Genomic DNA, 14499 nt, shown 5'->3' with positions numbered 1-14499 from the left:
CTCCGTAACTCTTAGAAACGCTTCCTCTCCATTATTAAAAATCGTCTCAACTTCCGTTTACGGGCATCACTTCTAAACAATTTCTGGTGGAGAACCCTTGAACCCCCAACATCATTAGAAGTCATCTACAACTGCATTTCTGGAGTTTCAGGTTTGAAAAATTGTCGGACACCAAACATCTCCTCTCACACAGTACCAAAGATAACCTAAAACTGAGCTTTTAAAACTACAATTTCGGCAAACTTTCGGTTAGAGACTCTCACAAAACTAATTCATTCAATTTCGAGATCCTTTAAGAATTCAATTTTGAAACACTTCCAGAGGAGGGTCTTCAAAACTCTTCTCCCCCAATATAACCAATGATTGTCTGAAACTACGATTTTAGAACTACAACTTAGAAATCAATTCAATGGAGATTCCAGAGCCGTCCCCACTATCATAATTGAAGATAATATGCAAATGTGTTTTTAAAGTTTCAACTTTGAAAAATCACCAGGCGAGGGCTCTCAAGTTTCGCTAATTGTAGTTTTATAAATGAAGTTTTAAAACAACGATTTCGCAAACTTACTGAAGGAGAAATACCAAACTCCCTATATCTAAGAGAATTTTACACTTTCATTATGATTTTGGTTACATTGTAACACTTCAATCTTGCAATGTCACCCTCCTAAACCAGAAGCAGAAATCTTTCTCAATCTCTCTCAACATTAAAATGCCTTAAAAATTCAGGAGCCGCCAATCTCATACACTCCGTAAGTTTTTGACCTTACCACGGTCTTGCATTCGTTTTATTGCTCTTTTCTCCTTTCATTTAAAAAAAAAAACCCCTTAAACTTGCAAGACTGTGTCTGAAGGGGGGTGTAAATTTACCCCTTAGTCAAGGGCTGGATTTGAATAATCACCTTGCCAGTTTTAAGGGCCCAGTATGGCCCCGTTTGCTGCACTGTTACAAACCAATGAAAGTGTTTCTTCTATTTTTTTTTTCCCAAGAAAAATGGACAAACTATACATGTTGATCACGGGGGCAACTAAAATGTATACCTGGCAGAAAAAGTTTTCTCAAATGATTTGAATGTTTTTTGTGTATGTTATAACTACTTTACTTTGGTATTATGGCTCTAAGCTCAAGATCACATAAGAATTGTCGGAGATGCTTTGCATATTGTTACATTTTAGTCTGTTACAAACTCAATGTTAGTCTGTTATGCACGAAAATGATTCTTATTCATATCTAGCATGTGATATAAATAAAATTTTGTGAAAAAAAATGTGCTCAACCTCTGTAGTTCTAAGTATTGGGTTGTTCGGAAAGTAATTTCGTTTTTTTTCCCGACAGTACTTCATGGCCTATGCCTTTCAAATAGTCATAAACTGTTCAATTAAAAAAATAATAATAATAATCTTTTATCGATCACTGGTGTTGTAATTCACCGTTTTGCAACAATCATTTTCTTCATTGTGTCTTTATTAGCTTCAACTGACTTTCCAGAACAAAGTGTCTTTTCAACATCTAAATTGCCGAATAAAATTTTTGTGAACAGTACTGGTGTACTGTCAGTACGCCTTCTCCCCGTGTACATCGGCTTTTTTTTTTTTTTAATTTCTTGAACAGAAGTTTTACCTCTTCGATAGCGAAAAGTAAAATACGCTGAAAATTCTGCTTTCACTCTTCATATTCCAACCAAAAAATACTGCGTAGATTAAAATGGTCACTTTTACAAGCAAACCTTGCGACATAAGCTTTCAAGATATATAACGTTTATACGGCGTAAGTGTGAATTTTGGTGTTCCAAAATTCAATGAAATCCAATCGGAAAAAAAAAACGAAATTACTTTCCGAACAACCCAATATATTCTTTCTGTAAAGAAATGTCAATTATTTTATATGTAATAGGTTTAAATGTTAAGGTATATTTTAAACATTGTAATTTGTGTTAGTGTGTTTTAAATCAAGTTAGTATGCTAATCTTTTCAAATTGATAATTATTAAACTAAAATATTTTTCTTAAAGTAACCATATATATCTAGTTTCTGCCATCAAATACAATGTACAACCACATTTCAGACAAATATTTAATGTTATTTTTAAGCCACAGTAGCATTTTCTTTCCCATGAATGAAGTTTGTTACAATGGAATTGCCCCCCCCCCCCCAGAGAATTAAAATGTTACAAAACGTATCCTACAGCTTAAACTAAAAGTAATGTACATGTAAAGTCAACAGAAGCATCTACAGCATAACTATAATACTTGCCTGTTATTATACAATAAGGGTCAGATTTTCCCATTCCTAACATTCCAACATCAGCTTTCACCAAATCCCTTCCTTCTGCAATTTGTAGACGCAGAACACCCTGGAAGCACATGATGTTGGATATAAAACAAAAATATGTAACAATTTTTGCAAGAGACATATCATTATGGGACAAACTAATGGAAACACATTTCATCTTTCTCATGAGCTTACTTTTAAATAATTATCAAATTAATTTCCTTTTTCAAGATATTTTTCTTTTTTATTAAAAAAAGTTTCCAAAGAAATACTCTAATTAAAATAACTCTGATGATAGCAGGATTTGTACAATTAAAAAAAAGTACAGAAATTTCTCTGGTGACTGAAAGTTAGACATAGAGTATTAATGCTGCAGCTTTTGTTGAAAAGTTAGAGTCCGCAAATCTGTTTGCACGAAAGTAAGGTTAGCTAAATGAAGCAAAATAACAATTATGCCTAACACACTTAATGTAATTAATAAATTCTAAAACAAAGCATTAACCCCTTGAGGACCAGAGCACGGAAAACAAAGCGCAGCCACGGGACTGAACGTTCCGAAATGGGACGCTGCCATCGGCCCGAGCATTTACAGCAGTTAAGCCTAACTGAACAAAAATATTCATATAAAATCAGCATCTCAAAATAATGACTTCAAATTTTTAAGTTGCGTAAACAATGTACTATTGAATTATTAATATAAAGAATATAACATTATCGTTTAAATATTCAATTCAATTGGTCCATTTCGAGAAAGCATATATGTGACGCTGGGACATCAGCGTTGATCAGAGTGCGTAGCAGGGAAGTGCCACTGGGCTGATAAGAGAGGAATCATTGTGTAGCACCTGAGAGACGCTGGGTGCGAACAGGTTAATTGAGACAATCTATGATGCTTGAACTGAAGGCAACACTAAAGATGCCCAAAATAAACCAGGCAGAGCCATTGTTATGCAATTTGGACAATGAGATTTCAATCATTTTTGACAGAAATTGAAAGGGCTTCTGATTCATCAGAAAAATCTTTAACGGGCTCAGAGACAATCTCAAAAAAGAAATCCTGTCATCTTAAAACAACTTCTAACTCTACTCTTTGCGCAGTCACATAGGTTAACTTTGCACCATATGGGTAAACTTTGGATCGATTCATAGTTTTTAATACATTCAACTTTAAAAGAAACTGCAGAAGGCTAAATGCTGCAATTTGCTGGCAAGGTGATGCTATTTATTTTCTACTTTCTATCTCAATCAATAAATTAGTAACATAGTCACTAGGGTGGAGTAAAAATCACAAAATTCAAAGAGTCAGAGCAGCCCAGAGTGGAAAAGTTGTGCACCTGGTACCGATAAGAAAAATCTAAAGTTTTAGCACAACCAGATTTAACTTTTACCACTGACGGCTCGTCGAAAATTCATTCGAAAGTCTCTTTTGCCTCTAACGATCGGATATAAATAAGTAAAGTCTTTGAGAAAAATGTATTTTTGTTAATTGCTCTAATTCCATTTTAGTAGACAGCTTAGATGTTGTATTATTGGAACACAATTACTGTCTGTCCCTTAATAAACATTAACACCACTCATCAATTATTTTCATTTACACCACTTTTTTCAAGTAGTGACCCGCTTAAAGAAATGAAGTTTATACGAATAATCTTGAAAATCTGCATGGTGCAATATTTTGTGTCTGATCGTTGGAAGCTAAAGATGGAGTCCAATCAGTCAAATATTTCATTCCTTTCTTACGTATGCAATATTAGACTGATGAGATTCTTTAACTTTTTCAATTCTCTAACCTTTTAGCACACAGCTGTATTGGCTCATTGAGTTTTATATACTACAAAAATGATAAGCAAAATGTAACTTTTGAGCAATTCCACGTCAAATCAATCACCTTCTTGACCACACCATTTTTGATTTCAACAAAATTTGGCAAGAAGGACACATATGACAAAATAAGTAATCCTGCCAATTTTACATTTCAATTTCAAAAATTTTTTAAAACAGACCAATAAAAAACTCAAAATTTAAGGAAAAAAATAAAAGTGTGTTCTTACAAATGACTAACTTCTCTCTTAATTATAGTAGGAAAGAAAATACTAATTCAGAAGAAAATGTTTAATAAAATCATAGATAATGCAAATACAAAGTTGCAAATTGGCGTTATTTTGGCGTAGAAAGTTTCATAAACTAATAACAAATAGTTTGCCAGCTCAAAGACATCATTCTCTTGCAAAATTTCCTTGTAGCATACAAATATTTTATTTTTTCTGTTTTATTGAAAAAAACATGCTCTTCGCTGGAGATTCAAGTTCTACAATGTCTTGCGCTTGCTCGTACTTTATATGAGCTTATCTATTGTCAGTTCCTGATTGTGGAAATGCAGTAGTTCAATATTTTTGCATGGTAAGATCAACAGTTTTTTCTATCACATTCAGGGCCGGGCCGTCTCTATGTGCAAAGTCATGCGGCGCACGACGGCGCCAGAGCCAAAAAGGCGCCGAGCTTTACAATGAAAAATGCTCCAAATAAAGGGGAAAAAAACTCTAATCAAAAAAGTAAAATGGAATTATTCATTATATCTAATGGCAGTGGTGAAATTATACTGCTTATTGAGACAATTAATTGTTTTGCAGCGATCTAGAAGGAAATATTGCCTTGTTGTGTCTAAGCATACTATTCAAAATGCTATTTTTTATACTGAAAACAGGTGACTTTAATTAATGCATACTTTAGCATTTTCCTTCTTAACATGGAGCCGTTAAAGCTATTTCAGTATGTCTGAGACATACAAGGTTGAGTATACGAGGCGCAAGAAATTTGCTATTCCCCATTTCGGTTCTTTTTGTGAATATGTTGTATTCTAAATTGTGCAATTAAAGTCTTTTTGTGATTTTTAATTTGTGGTAATTCTACTGCTTCGTGTTATCATTACATAAAAAATACTGTAAGCAAAAATGTATGTTACTTAGATGTGCGTTATTTTGATAAAATTGTAAACAGTAAAGTAGGTTCACTGTTTAGTTCCAAAAAGTAACGACTCAACCATATTTACTAGATTTTACCCTTTCCTCCCTTTTATTTCTTTTACTGTTTGTGTATAAAATAAAAAAATAAAAAAAAAGCTTTGAAGATACTAAGTATGTATTTGTTTTAGATATTAAATTAAATGCCTTTTGTAATGGTCCTGTATTTTTTATTTTACTGAAATTATGATTTAAGTTTTGGATTTGAAAAGTGAATATCTTCTACTTCAAATAAGAAATCTGTTCAGCATTTTGTTTTTATGTTTTGACAGGCATAAAACTTTGAATAAATATTTATCAATTAGAGACTAGAGAGATATTTAAGAGTGGCGTTAACTTTGATATTAAAAATTATTTTCTTTTTCCAAAAACACATTTTCCCGAAAAGCCCGCCTGAACTTTTTCAGGCAGTCATACTTGGAAAAAACCCACCATCTTGGTAAAGTTGGCTTTTTACAAATTTTCTACTTTTTGAAACTTCAGAAACAAATTAAATGCTGATGAATACGAAGTTCAAAAATAGACATCTTGCTTTCTGGACAAGATTTTAAATATTAGATATATAAGCTGCATAACAGCTGTTTCCTATTTTTCAAAAAGTACTCATTAGACTAAGATAAGTAATAATTATTTTCGATCAAATACCAAGATTTTTTTTTTTTTAATTGTTGGGGGAAAATGCTTTGATTAATGGAAACTGGCCATCTCTTTTTTAACAGCAGCTCAATGCAAGGTTTCCAAAAGAAAAAGTCAACTTCGATCACCCCTCCCTTACATCCACCCTTACTCGAAGTAACTTCGAAGGAAAAATAATTGAAAAAAGATAAAATGGAGAGAGTGAAGGCTTTCATTCGTGGAGTAAAAGGTCCCAAGAGCCATGTGATAGATTTTAAAGCAAAATATTGGAAGAAATCAGATTTCTTTGGCTAGTTCTCGCAAAACCAGGCAACCATTCGTCATTGTTGAGTCACGTGACTAAGGATCTTTGCTTCACCTTTTAAGGCCAATGATTGGACTTTCTTCCTTCATTTACCAGTTCCTACTCTAAAGTAAAAACATACACTATGTTCTAAAATGAAAAATGTATTGTTTTCCTTTTGATAAATTGAATGCCAAACTTTTTTTTTTTCGTATTACATTTGCCTTTTTACCTCACACCAGGAGTTAACTATATTTTGCTTAAACATTACTGCATAAAGGCGCCCTAAAGACACTTGCACGATGGTGCAGATCAGGCTTGGCGTGGGCCTGATCACATGAGAAATTTCATCAATCTCTGGTACTGACTCTTCCTGAGTTTCAGTCATGAAAAGAAAGAATAATTTTTTCCAGGTGACATTTCAAGTTTGTTGTGATACAGTAAAACCTGTAAAGTTGACCACCCTTGTAAGTTGACCACCTGTCTATGTTGACCGCTTTTGTCAGGGACAGAATTATTCCTATCTCATATAATGAAAGAAAACCTCTGTAACTTGACCACCTCTCTATCTTGACCACCTATCTATCTTGACCACTAATGTACGCCAAATTTGGTTTGGAGTATTGTAAAAAACCCTTTGTAAGTTGACCACTTGGTTTATTTTCTTAAATTTTTTCCAGCAAATTATTTAATTTTATTATCTATTTATTTATTTATTATTATTATTATTATTTTCTTTTTGATAGCTTTCTAAGAATGTTTTTAATGCTTTGATGACGGACTAGCATTTTACTAACTAAACTGCAGCATAAAGCTTATGCTGCTCTATATTCTCCAAACTTGTTTTTCATTTGTTGTTCTATTTGAGATAGCTTGTTGTACTGTGTTCAATGAAAATAGGTGTCAGTAGAAAAGTAAAAAGTCTTTTCTTTCAGTTGCAATATCTTATGCCAACAAAGTGCTACAAAGAGCAGGCCCGTACTATAAATTTTGGGCCCCCCTGCTACAAAATATGTAGAGGCCCTCCTTAGTGGCCAGCAGTGTCTATTTGTAAAGTAAATAAGTCTTAGTGCTATTTTTTCTTCAATTTCTAGGGCCGTTAGCCCCTTTAAGGACAGGGGCCCCTCGCACTGTGGATACGCAGATCTGGGCCTACTAATGAGTAAAGTTACATATTTCTTTTCTTTCAAGGGATTAAGAGATAGGACATTTTAATTGTGCCTTTATGAACTGGGAGAGTCGAGCTTGTTGCTCTTTGTGCTATAAGTTTTACATAAAAAGGCTTCAAAAAGAAAGTTAGTTGAACTTGAGATTAATAAAAAGTATGAAATATTAAAATTGATTTAAAATGGAGAAAGCCAGAGAAAATTAGCTAGCACATATGGAATTTCTAAAACTACAGTGTCTATTATAAATAAAAACAAGGAAAAAGTAAAAAAATTATTTGGATAGTATTTTTAATAATTGTTTCACTTTCAATAATGTTAAACAATGAAAGTGAGTTGAACAGAAAGAGTAAGGGTGAATTACTCAAAAAATTAATACATGGTGCAAGAAATGACAAAAAAAATCATTACCACCCTTTATAAGTTGACCACCTGTCTAAGTTGACCGCCAAAGTTCTGCACCGCGAGTGGTCAACTTACACAGGTTTCACTGTACTTCATTTCAAGATAGTTCAATAATTTCATCTAAAATATTTTCTCCAAGAGCCATTATAAGGCAGTAAGCAAATCCGCAAGGAGGATCAGTTTGATTTTAACTTTTCACTCTACGGTTCATCTACAAATGATGTCCCACTTTTAGCAAGGAGAGGGGTTTGTTAAATTGTGAGTTTGAGACAAGAGAGAGGGAGAGGGTAGCAAGAATTGTGATATTATACATTTTGGTTGAAGTAAAAACATTTTTTATCCCATTAAGAGAAGAAGGTATCGAAAATGCTGAAAAAAGAGTGACATTAATAAACACTGAATCTCCATAAACTGAAGGGGTTACAGTATTATGACATGGACATGATAAAAAAAAAGTTGTATTTGGGTTTTACTTTCCAAAATTAGTATAAAATAAACATCACACCTAAGTTAACTGAAACTGTTCACCAGAGAAACTTCCAAGTCAAAACATATATATATATATATATATATATATATATATATATATATATATATATTGTATTCATTTACTTTATATATTGGAATATTTTGAAGCAAAAAAGAGAGTTGAAATATTTTAAGCATAAATTCCCCCCCCCCCCCCCCAAAAAAAAGGAAAAGAAAGAAAAGAAACAGCAAAGCATTAAAAAAACTTACTGCTGGTGGTGAAAATTTAAGTGATTTTAGAGGTATATCCTGAATTAGTTGCACTGGAAATTTGTTTGGCAAAACCATCATAGCAGCAACTTGCTCGTTGACAGCTTTTCTTAAAATGTCTCTGAAAGGGTAGAAAAATATATTAATACTTGATATTTTAATGTGAGACAAATGCGTTCACAACATTGAATTCTCATGTAGTAAGCAAGTGCAAAATAATTTCATGTAAAAAATAAGCCACATTATTAAATGCTGCCTTTATGTTCTCCCTCAAATCGACAAATTTAGTATATGATCCTTTTAGCTATGTTTAATGTACATTTTTACTTGAATCAGAAATTACTCAGTACTTTTACTGTAAAGTAAGTTGTATGCTAATACTCTTGAACACTAAGAAAAATAGGCTTAAATAAAACTTGTTTTTGATTGACAAAGCATGAAAAAATTTTCAAAGTGAGGAAAAAGTTAAAACTTGCACATTTTCCTATGTACTAGAAAGCATATTTCTTTTCTCTGTAGTTTAATCTTTTAAATTATTAAAATCAAAAATTTTATTTCAAGCTTCAATTAGATAGGCATAGTTGCCTTGGTCTATATAATAGTCATTTTTGTTTTAAAATATACTCAAAGTAGTAACTAAATGAGTCTAATTTGCTTACATCAAATGTTTTAAATGGAAAAAACACATGGAACTGAATTGACTACTCCAACATTTAGATGTTGAGAATGAAACATTTTATAATATGTATTGTCATATGTATTGCATAAAAATGCAACGCCACATACTGCAACTTTAAAGTGAGAAAATTTTTAGGAATTTCTTTGGACACCTCTGAGACATCTCTGTAGAGTCCAGATGTTATTGCCTTGTGACTGTCATTTACATGGAACATTCAAAAATGATCAAAGAGGACAAAATTTTGATGATGACACAATTGTATAGAGGAGTTCTTGTGCAATTCGCTCTTTACAAGTCCCCCTTCTTTCTATCATGACGGCATCAAAAACGTGTCAATCTGATAGAAAAAATGTGTATCAGAAGAAGGAGACTGTAGAAAAAGTATGGCATATGTAGAATTTTTTTGTTTGATACAAACAATTTTTCAAAAGAAATTCCGATTTATATTTGATTTACCCTCGTAATACACATACATACATGTATGTATTAAAAACTTCAAAACTTACAGTGAAACTCTGGTAATTCGACATGCGGATAATTTAACAACTTGGCAAATCAACATTAATATTTCTAATGGTTGGCCCAGTGCCAATTTCAATGGGTAAAATACTCTCTTAACTTCACACACACTTCCATAAACCACTAAAAGTTAACCTTCATTTGTTGTTCTGGTCGATTTATTTCTTAGGATGTTATTTTCACCTTGAGCATTTCTGAGAATTTTACATGGAGGTTTCTGGATAAGCAAACCTTCTTCAGTAAAGAGCACTTTAAAGGATTCTTTCTTTAACACTGGGGAGTCAGCCTCGAAACCCTGCTTCTTTTGCACAATAAAGGGGTAGGAGGCAAAAAGCTCCCACGGAAATTCTTTAAAGAAAGAAGGCATCATGTCACAGGTATTCCGAGCGAGTGTAAGCTTTTTAATAGGCCTGACAGATAAGTAGCTCTTGTGTTCTTTCAAAAGTAAATTTTCTCCAATTATTAAGTATTCCAATTTGATACTAGTAGTTATTTTGTTTTGTAACTTTTCAAAAAGAAAGTTCTTTCACTGAAATTAGTATGAAGCTTTCACCGTATATTAACTAAGTCAACTTTTAACTAAGTATTTCTTCCAACACTATCTTAAGTTTAACTGCTTTATATAATTTTCCATCAGGGCAATGATGAATTTGTTTTTCCCAGCTGTCACAACTCTAGCAAACAAAATGTTTGCATTTGAAAATATATTCCATTGTATTTATTCATCTTAATGATATAAATACATTATTAAAAGCAAACGCAGTAGCAGAGTGTTGTTGCTCACTGTTCAGACAGTTCCATACAAAAAGAAAAGAGAGAAATCAATATTAAATGAAAAGAGATAGCTTTTACTCAAGGAAAATCCCTCAATAAAATATAAAAAGAAAAAAAAATGCACTGTAACTTTGCTAAATAATAAGTTGGATTATTTTACTGCATAAATTTATTAAAAGAAGTATCAAACTCACCCTAAGCCTGGCATATCCAACACATTAGCAACATTTGTCAAGTTGAAATCAATGCGCTAAATTGTAAAAATGAATAATAAATGTTTTTAACAGTAACAGTTGTTAAATATTGAAATTTTACACTACTGTTAGAATATTTAAGGCAAAACATTAAAAACTTTGAAATATTAAAACTGAGTTTTGTATTCTCATCATTAAACATTTTAGCTCTCTACTATAGTGCCTAAAAAGAGTAGTGTGCCGACCGGCGCTTTTTTCCCCACGATTCTTGAAGACAAATTGTATGAAAACCACTAGAGGGCAGTGCGGTCGAGGTGCACATTCAATTTCGCGGTGTTTATATTAGTAGACGCGGGATTTTGTTACAATTTAGTTCCGCGTTTCTCTTTTTTACCTTTATTTCGTGAATATTTCATGAAACAGCGTTTAAGGCTTTTAATGGAGGCATCAAAGTTGAACATTAGAAGAAATAAAGCTTTATCTTGTTTCGTACCAATCGTCCACTTGCACAAAAAGTGGATACAAAACATTCAAGGGAAAAGTTACGCTTTTTAAAGCTCCAGCAGGTGAAGAAAAACTAAAGTGGAATTCGTTAATTCCCAGGTTAGATAAAGTTTTTGATAAATATTGCTCAACTTGTGCTTTGCATTTCGAAAAACATTTTATTGAAACGCATTTTAAGCATATTATAAATGGTGAGGAAGTTTTGATTCCTCGGGGAAAACCTTCTTTGAAAGATGAGGCAATTCCGACAATTCTGCCAACATACTTTACTAAAAAATTACCAAAGAAAAGGTCCATCAGGAATTATGCAGTTAAAAAAAATGTTCCCTGTTTGAAAAAAAGAAAAAACTTGATCTTTCCGCAGATGAAACTGAAATAACCACGTATAAATATATTATAAATGAAATTGTTCATATTAATTTGCCTAACGAATATTGGGTTTGTATAAAATTTAAAAAATCTCCAAATATTGTAGTTTTTGTATATAATGAAAATTATGTGTAAAATAATATTGACGATAAAAAGATCATTATTGACGTAGACACAAAGACAATGATGTTTTCAAAACAAAATTTTACACAATTGGCTCTGAAAATTTGATACTTATATTTTAAGGCAAATGTATCATCAATTGAGATGGCTTAGGGCGCAGTTTGTTTTTGTTTTTAATGCCACTTGGGAGACTCAAGCCCCATTCATGTAGCCAGCATGAGTTTAAAGCAGAAAGGAGCGACCCCTGAGTCAATGAGACCCCTAAATGAGAAAAAGCAGAGTCGGGCACGGTATATGGTAGCACCACCTCTACAGTTTATAGGTCTGGAGAATAGGTTGGAAATCTCCAGCAACGCTACGCCTGGTAACTGTTAGCGACCGACCATAAGACTTTCGGACAAACGGAATCAACAAGCACGTAAGTTATATTTAAAAAAAAAAGTTTTTTTTCCTTGAATTTCAGCCATTTAAAATCCTGTACAAAATTGATAATTATTATTGTTAGAAGCCCTCATAATTTTAATTAGCTTCAGGAATTTAGAAACAGTTTTATTTTGAAACTAGCGGTACCCGCACGACTTTGTCCGGAGGAGAAAATTAAAAGGTCATTTGATTAGCCTGTACATTTACAAATAATGATAATGGATGATGAATTTCTCGCCAATTGGCTTATTAAATTCACATTATTAAATTAAACCTTTTGCGTAAAGAAATAGTTACTGAAAAGTTAGAATCTAAACTGAATGTTTTTTCAAAAAAAAATTTTTTTTGATGTAATATTAATTAAGTAAAACATGCCATACACAATGCGACTCTTTTATTATATTTTACACTATAAATTCTTAGTAAAACAAATAAAAAAACATCTTATCCTAACACGATTCTTACCTTCCAGACGCAAATGGAACATAATCTCTGCCAAATCACTTGACCGCGCAATTTCTAATGTGAAATACCGACTTGGAAAATATTACGTAAGAATGAGTTTGACTCCCCCCCCCCCAAGTAAGGGTACGTAGAGGCTTTTCCAACCCCCCTCCCCCTCGGGACCCTTAGGTATTTAATGAATGGCCCCTTATTGTCTACTATTTTCATTGAAGATAAATTAGCATAAGGTAATTTTATATGCTTCAAAAAATAAATGAACACCCATGTAACAATTAGCACTTATTACAGAATTTGTCTTTTGCGCAGAAATAAGTTTAGTCCGAAAAACGGGGCTTTTAAACTGCGAAATCAGCATGCAATCGCTGATTTAAAATGAGTCTGATTCAGGAGCATAACGTACTCCTCGACCGCAGCGCCATCTGGATTTTCCTCAGATCTGACCTCACTTTTTCCCCGTCGATCGGCACACTACTCTTTCTAGGCACAATATCTCTACTAACAATTCTGTTAGTAAAGAGTAGTAGTTTTAGCTCTATACTAACTGTTAATTCTGTTAACTGTTTCACTCTTTATTAAATGAAAATTAAAATAATCTTTTAAATAGAGACTTTAGGGAGACTTCATTTTTTTCCTCGCCACCATAAAAGTTCAAATATGAAAAAGCCTATGCCAGAAACAGGACTGAGAAGAAATTTCCTATTGGGGAAATATTTTGGTTAACCCTTTTTTTTTTCTAAATGCACTTAAAATTGTATGTAAACAATGAAAAAACAACATTCCATATGCTGAACGCATTGATTAATGATTCATTCAAAAAATGAATAAATGGGGTAAAAACAATTCCATGAAATTACAGATGGGAATTATATACAGTAGGGTGTATCACGAAAAACGTTTTTTGGAAATTCAAAATTTAAAGTTGATAAAAAGTTGTCTCTATGCTCACATATTAACCCCAAAAAATATTTTTGAAATTGAAAAATATTTAGGTTTTCTGGACTGAGCTTTAAATCTCAAGTTTTTGGAATAAAATGTAGATTTTTTTATTTGTTATGAAGTATGAATGTAGTCTAAATGATGTTTTTAAATTTCAAAAACGTTAAGTATAGAAAGGCACCTGACGTTAAAAAATAACTTATTTTTTATCATTTACTATAATTATCTCCAGTTTTCCATAATATAGACGAACAGGCGAATGACATTCGCAGAAAATTTTTGGCTCTGCAGAAAATATTTTAAACTACTAATGTTAATTTAAAAAAAAGGGGGAAATTCAAAAAATCCCAGTTTATTTCTGTTTTTTACAAATATTTTCCTGTCTGCCATTCTTGCCATGTCTTTTTTGCTTTTTCCCAGTGCAAAATTAATCTAAAAAATAATTATTTCTTCTTTAAATTGTGATTATAGTATGCTAATTACTTAAAGACAAAGATTCAAGACAAAAAAGCAAATGGAGACTAATTCTACAATGACTGTGAGGTTGTATATTTTACACAGCTTGAATCACGCAAGAAGAAAATTAAAGCTATAGGAAATAAACAACTTTACAGAGAAAAAAAAAAGTAGATAATCCACGGTAGCGTATAATCTGCACCTCATTAATTTTACACTTTTGTAACAAAATACATATGAAAATACGGTATTTATTTTTGCGGAAATACTTAATTTAAAATGAGTAGCTGTTTTTGTTGATTTGTTTACAAAATCAAACATCTTGACAAAATTTTCAAGTTAAAAGTAAGTAGCTTATGTTTTATATCTGTCAGCAACCTCAGTAGTTTCAGATTACATGAACTTTTTCACTACTAAATGAAAATAATGATAATAATCATGTGATTGATATTGGGCAAAAAATAATGGTTAAGGCTGTTTTCTTCAGTTGTTGAAAATAATCATAAACTATATGTTATTGAAGAAAAAAAAAATGATT

The 14499-nt window shown here is 32.2% G+C and overlaps 1 protein-coding gene across 1 annotated transcript in view; it reads right to left on the bottom strand.

Annotated features, from left to right (window-relative positions):
* The window catches only part of LOC129231669 (extended synaptotagmin-2-like), a 139196-nt gene that overhangs the window by 102718 nt on the left and 21979 nt on the right, over window positions 1–14499 (bottom strand). The window contains exons 7-9 of the mRNA XM_054866032.1: window positions 10686–10741; window positions 8520–8640; window positions 2250–2353 (exon numbers count right to left, since the gene is read on the bottom strand). Coding sequence (XP_054722007.1) covers window positions 2250–2353; window positions 8520–8640; window positions 10686–10741 — 281 coding nt within the window. The remainder of the gene's footprint in view (window positions 1–2249; window positions 2354–8519; window positions 8641–10685; window positions 10742–14499) is intronic.

Source organism: Uloborus diversus, chromosome 10 (assembly GCF_026930045.1).
Source record: "Uloborus diversus isolate 005 chromosome 10, Udiv.v.3.1, whole genome shotgun sequence".
Classification (NCBI taxonomy): Eukaryota; Metazoa; Arthropoda; class Arachnida; order Araneae; family Uloboridae; genus Uloborus; species Uloborus diversus.
Note: the sequence above shows the minus strand (reverse complement) of the source record. Positions and strands in the feature narration are given on the sequence as shown.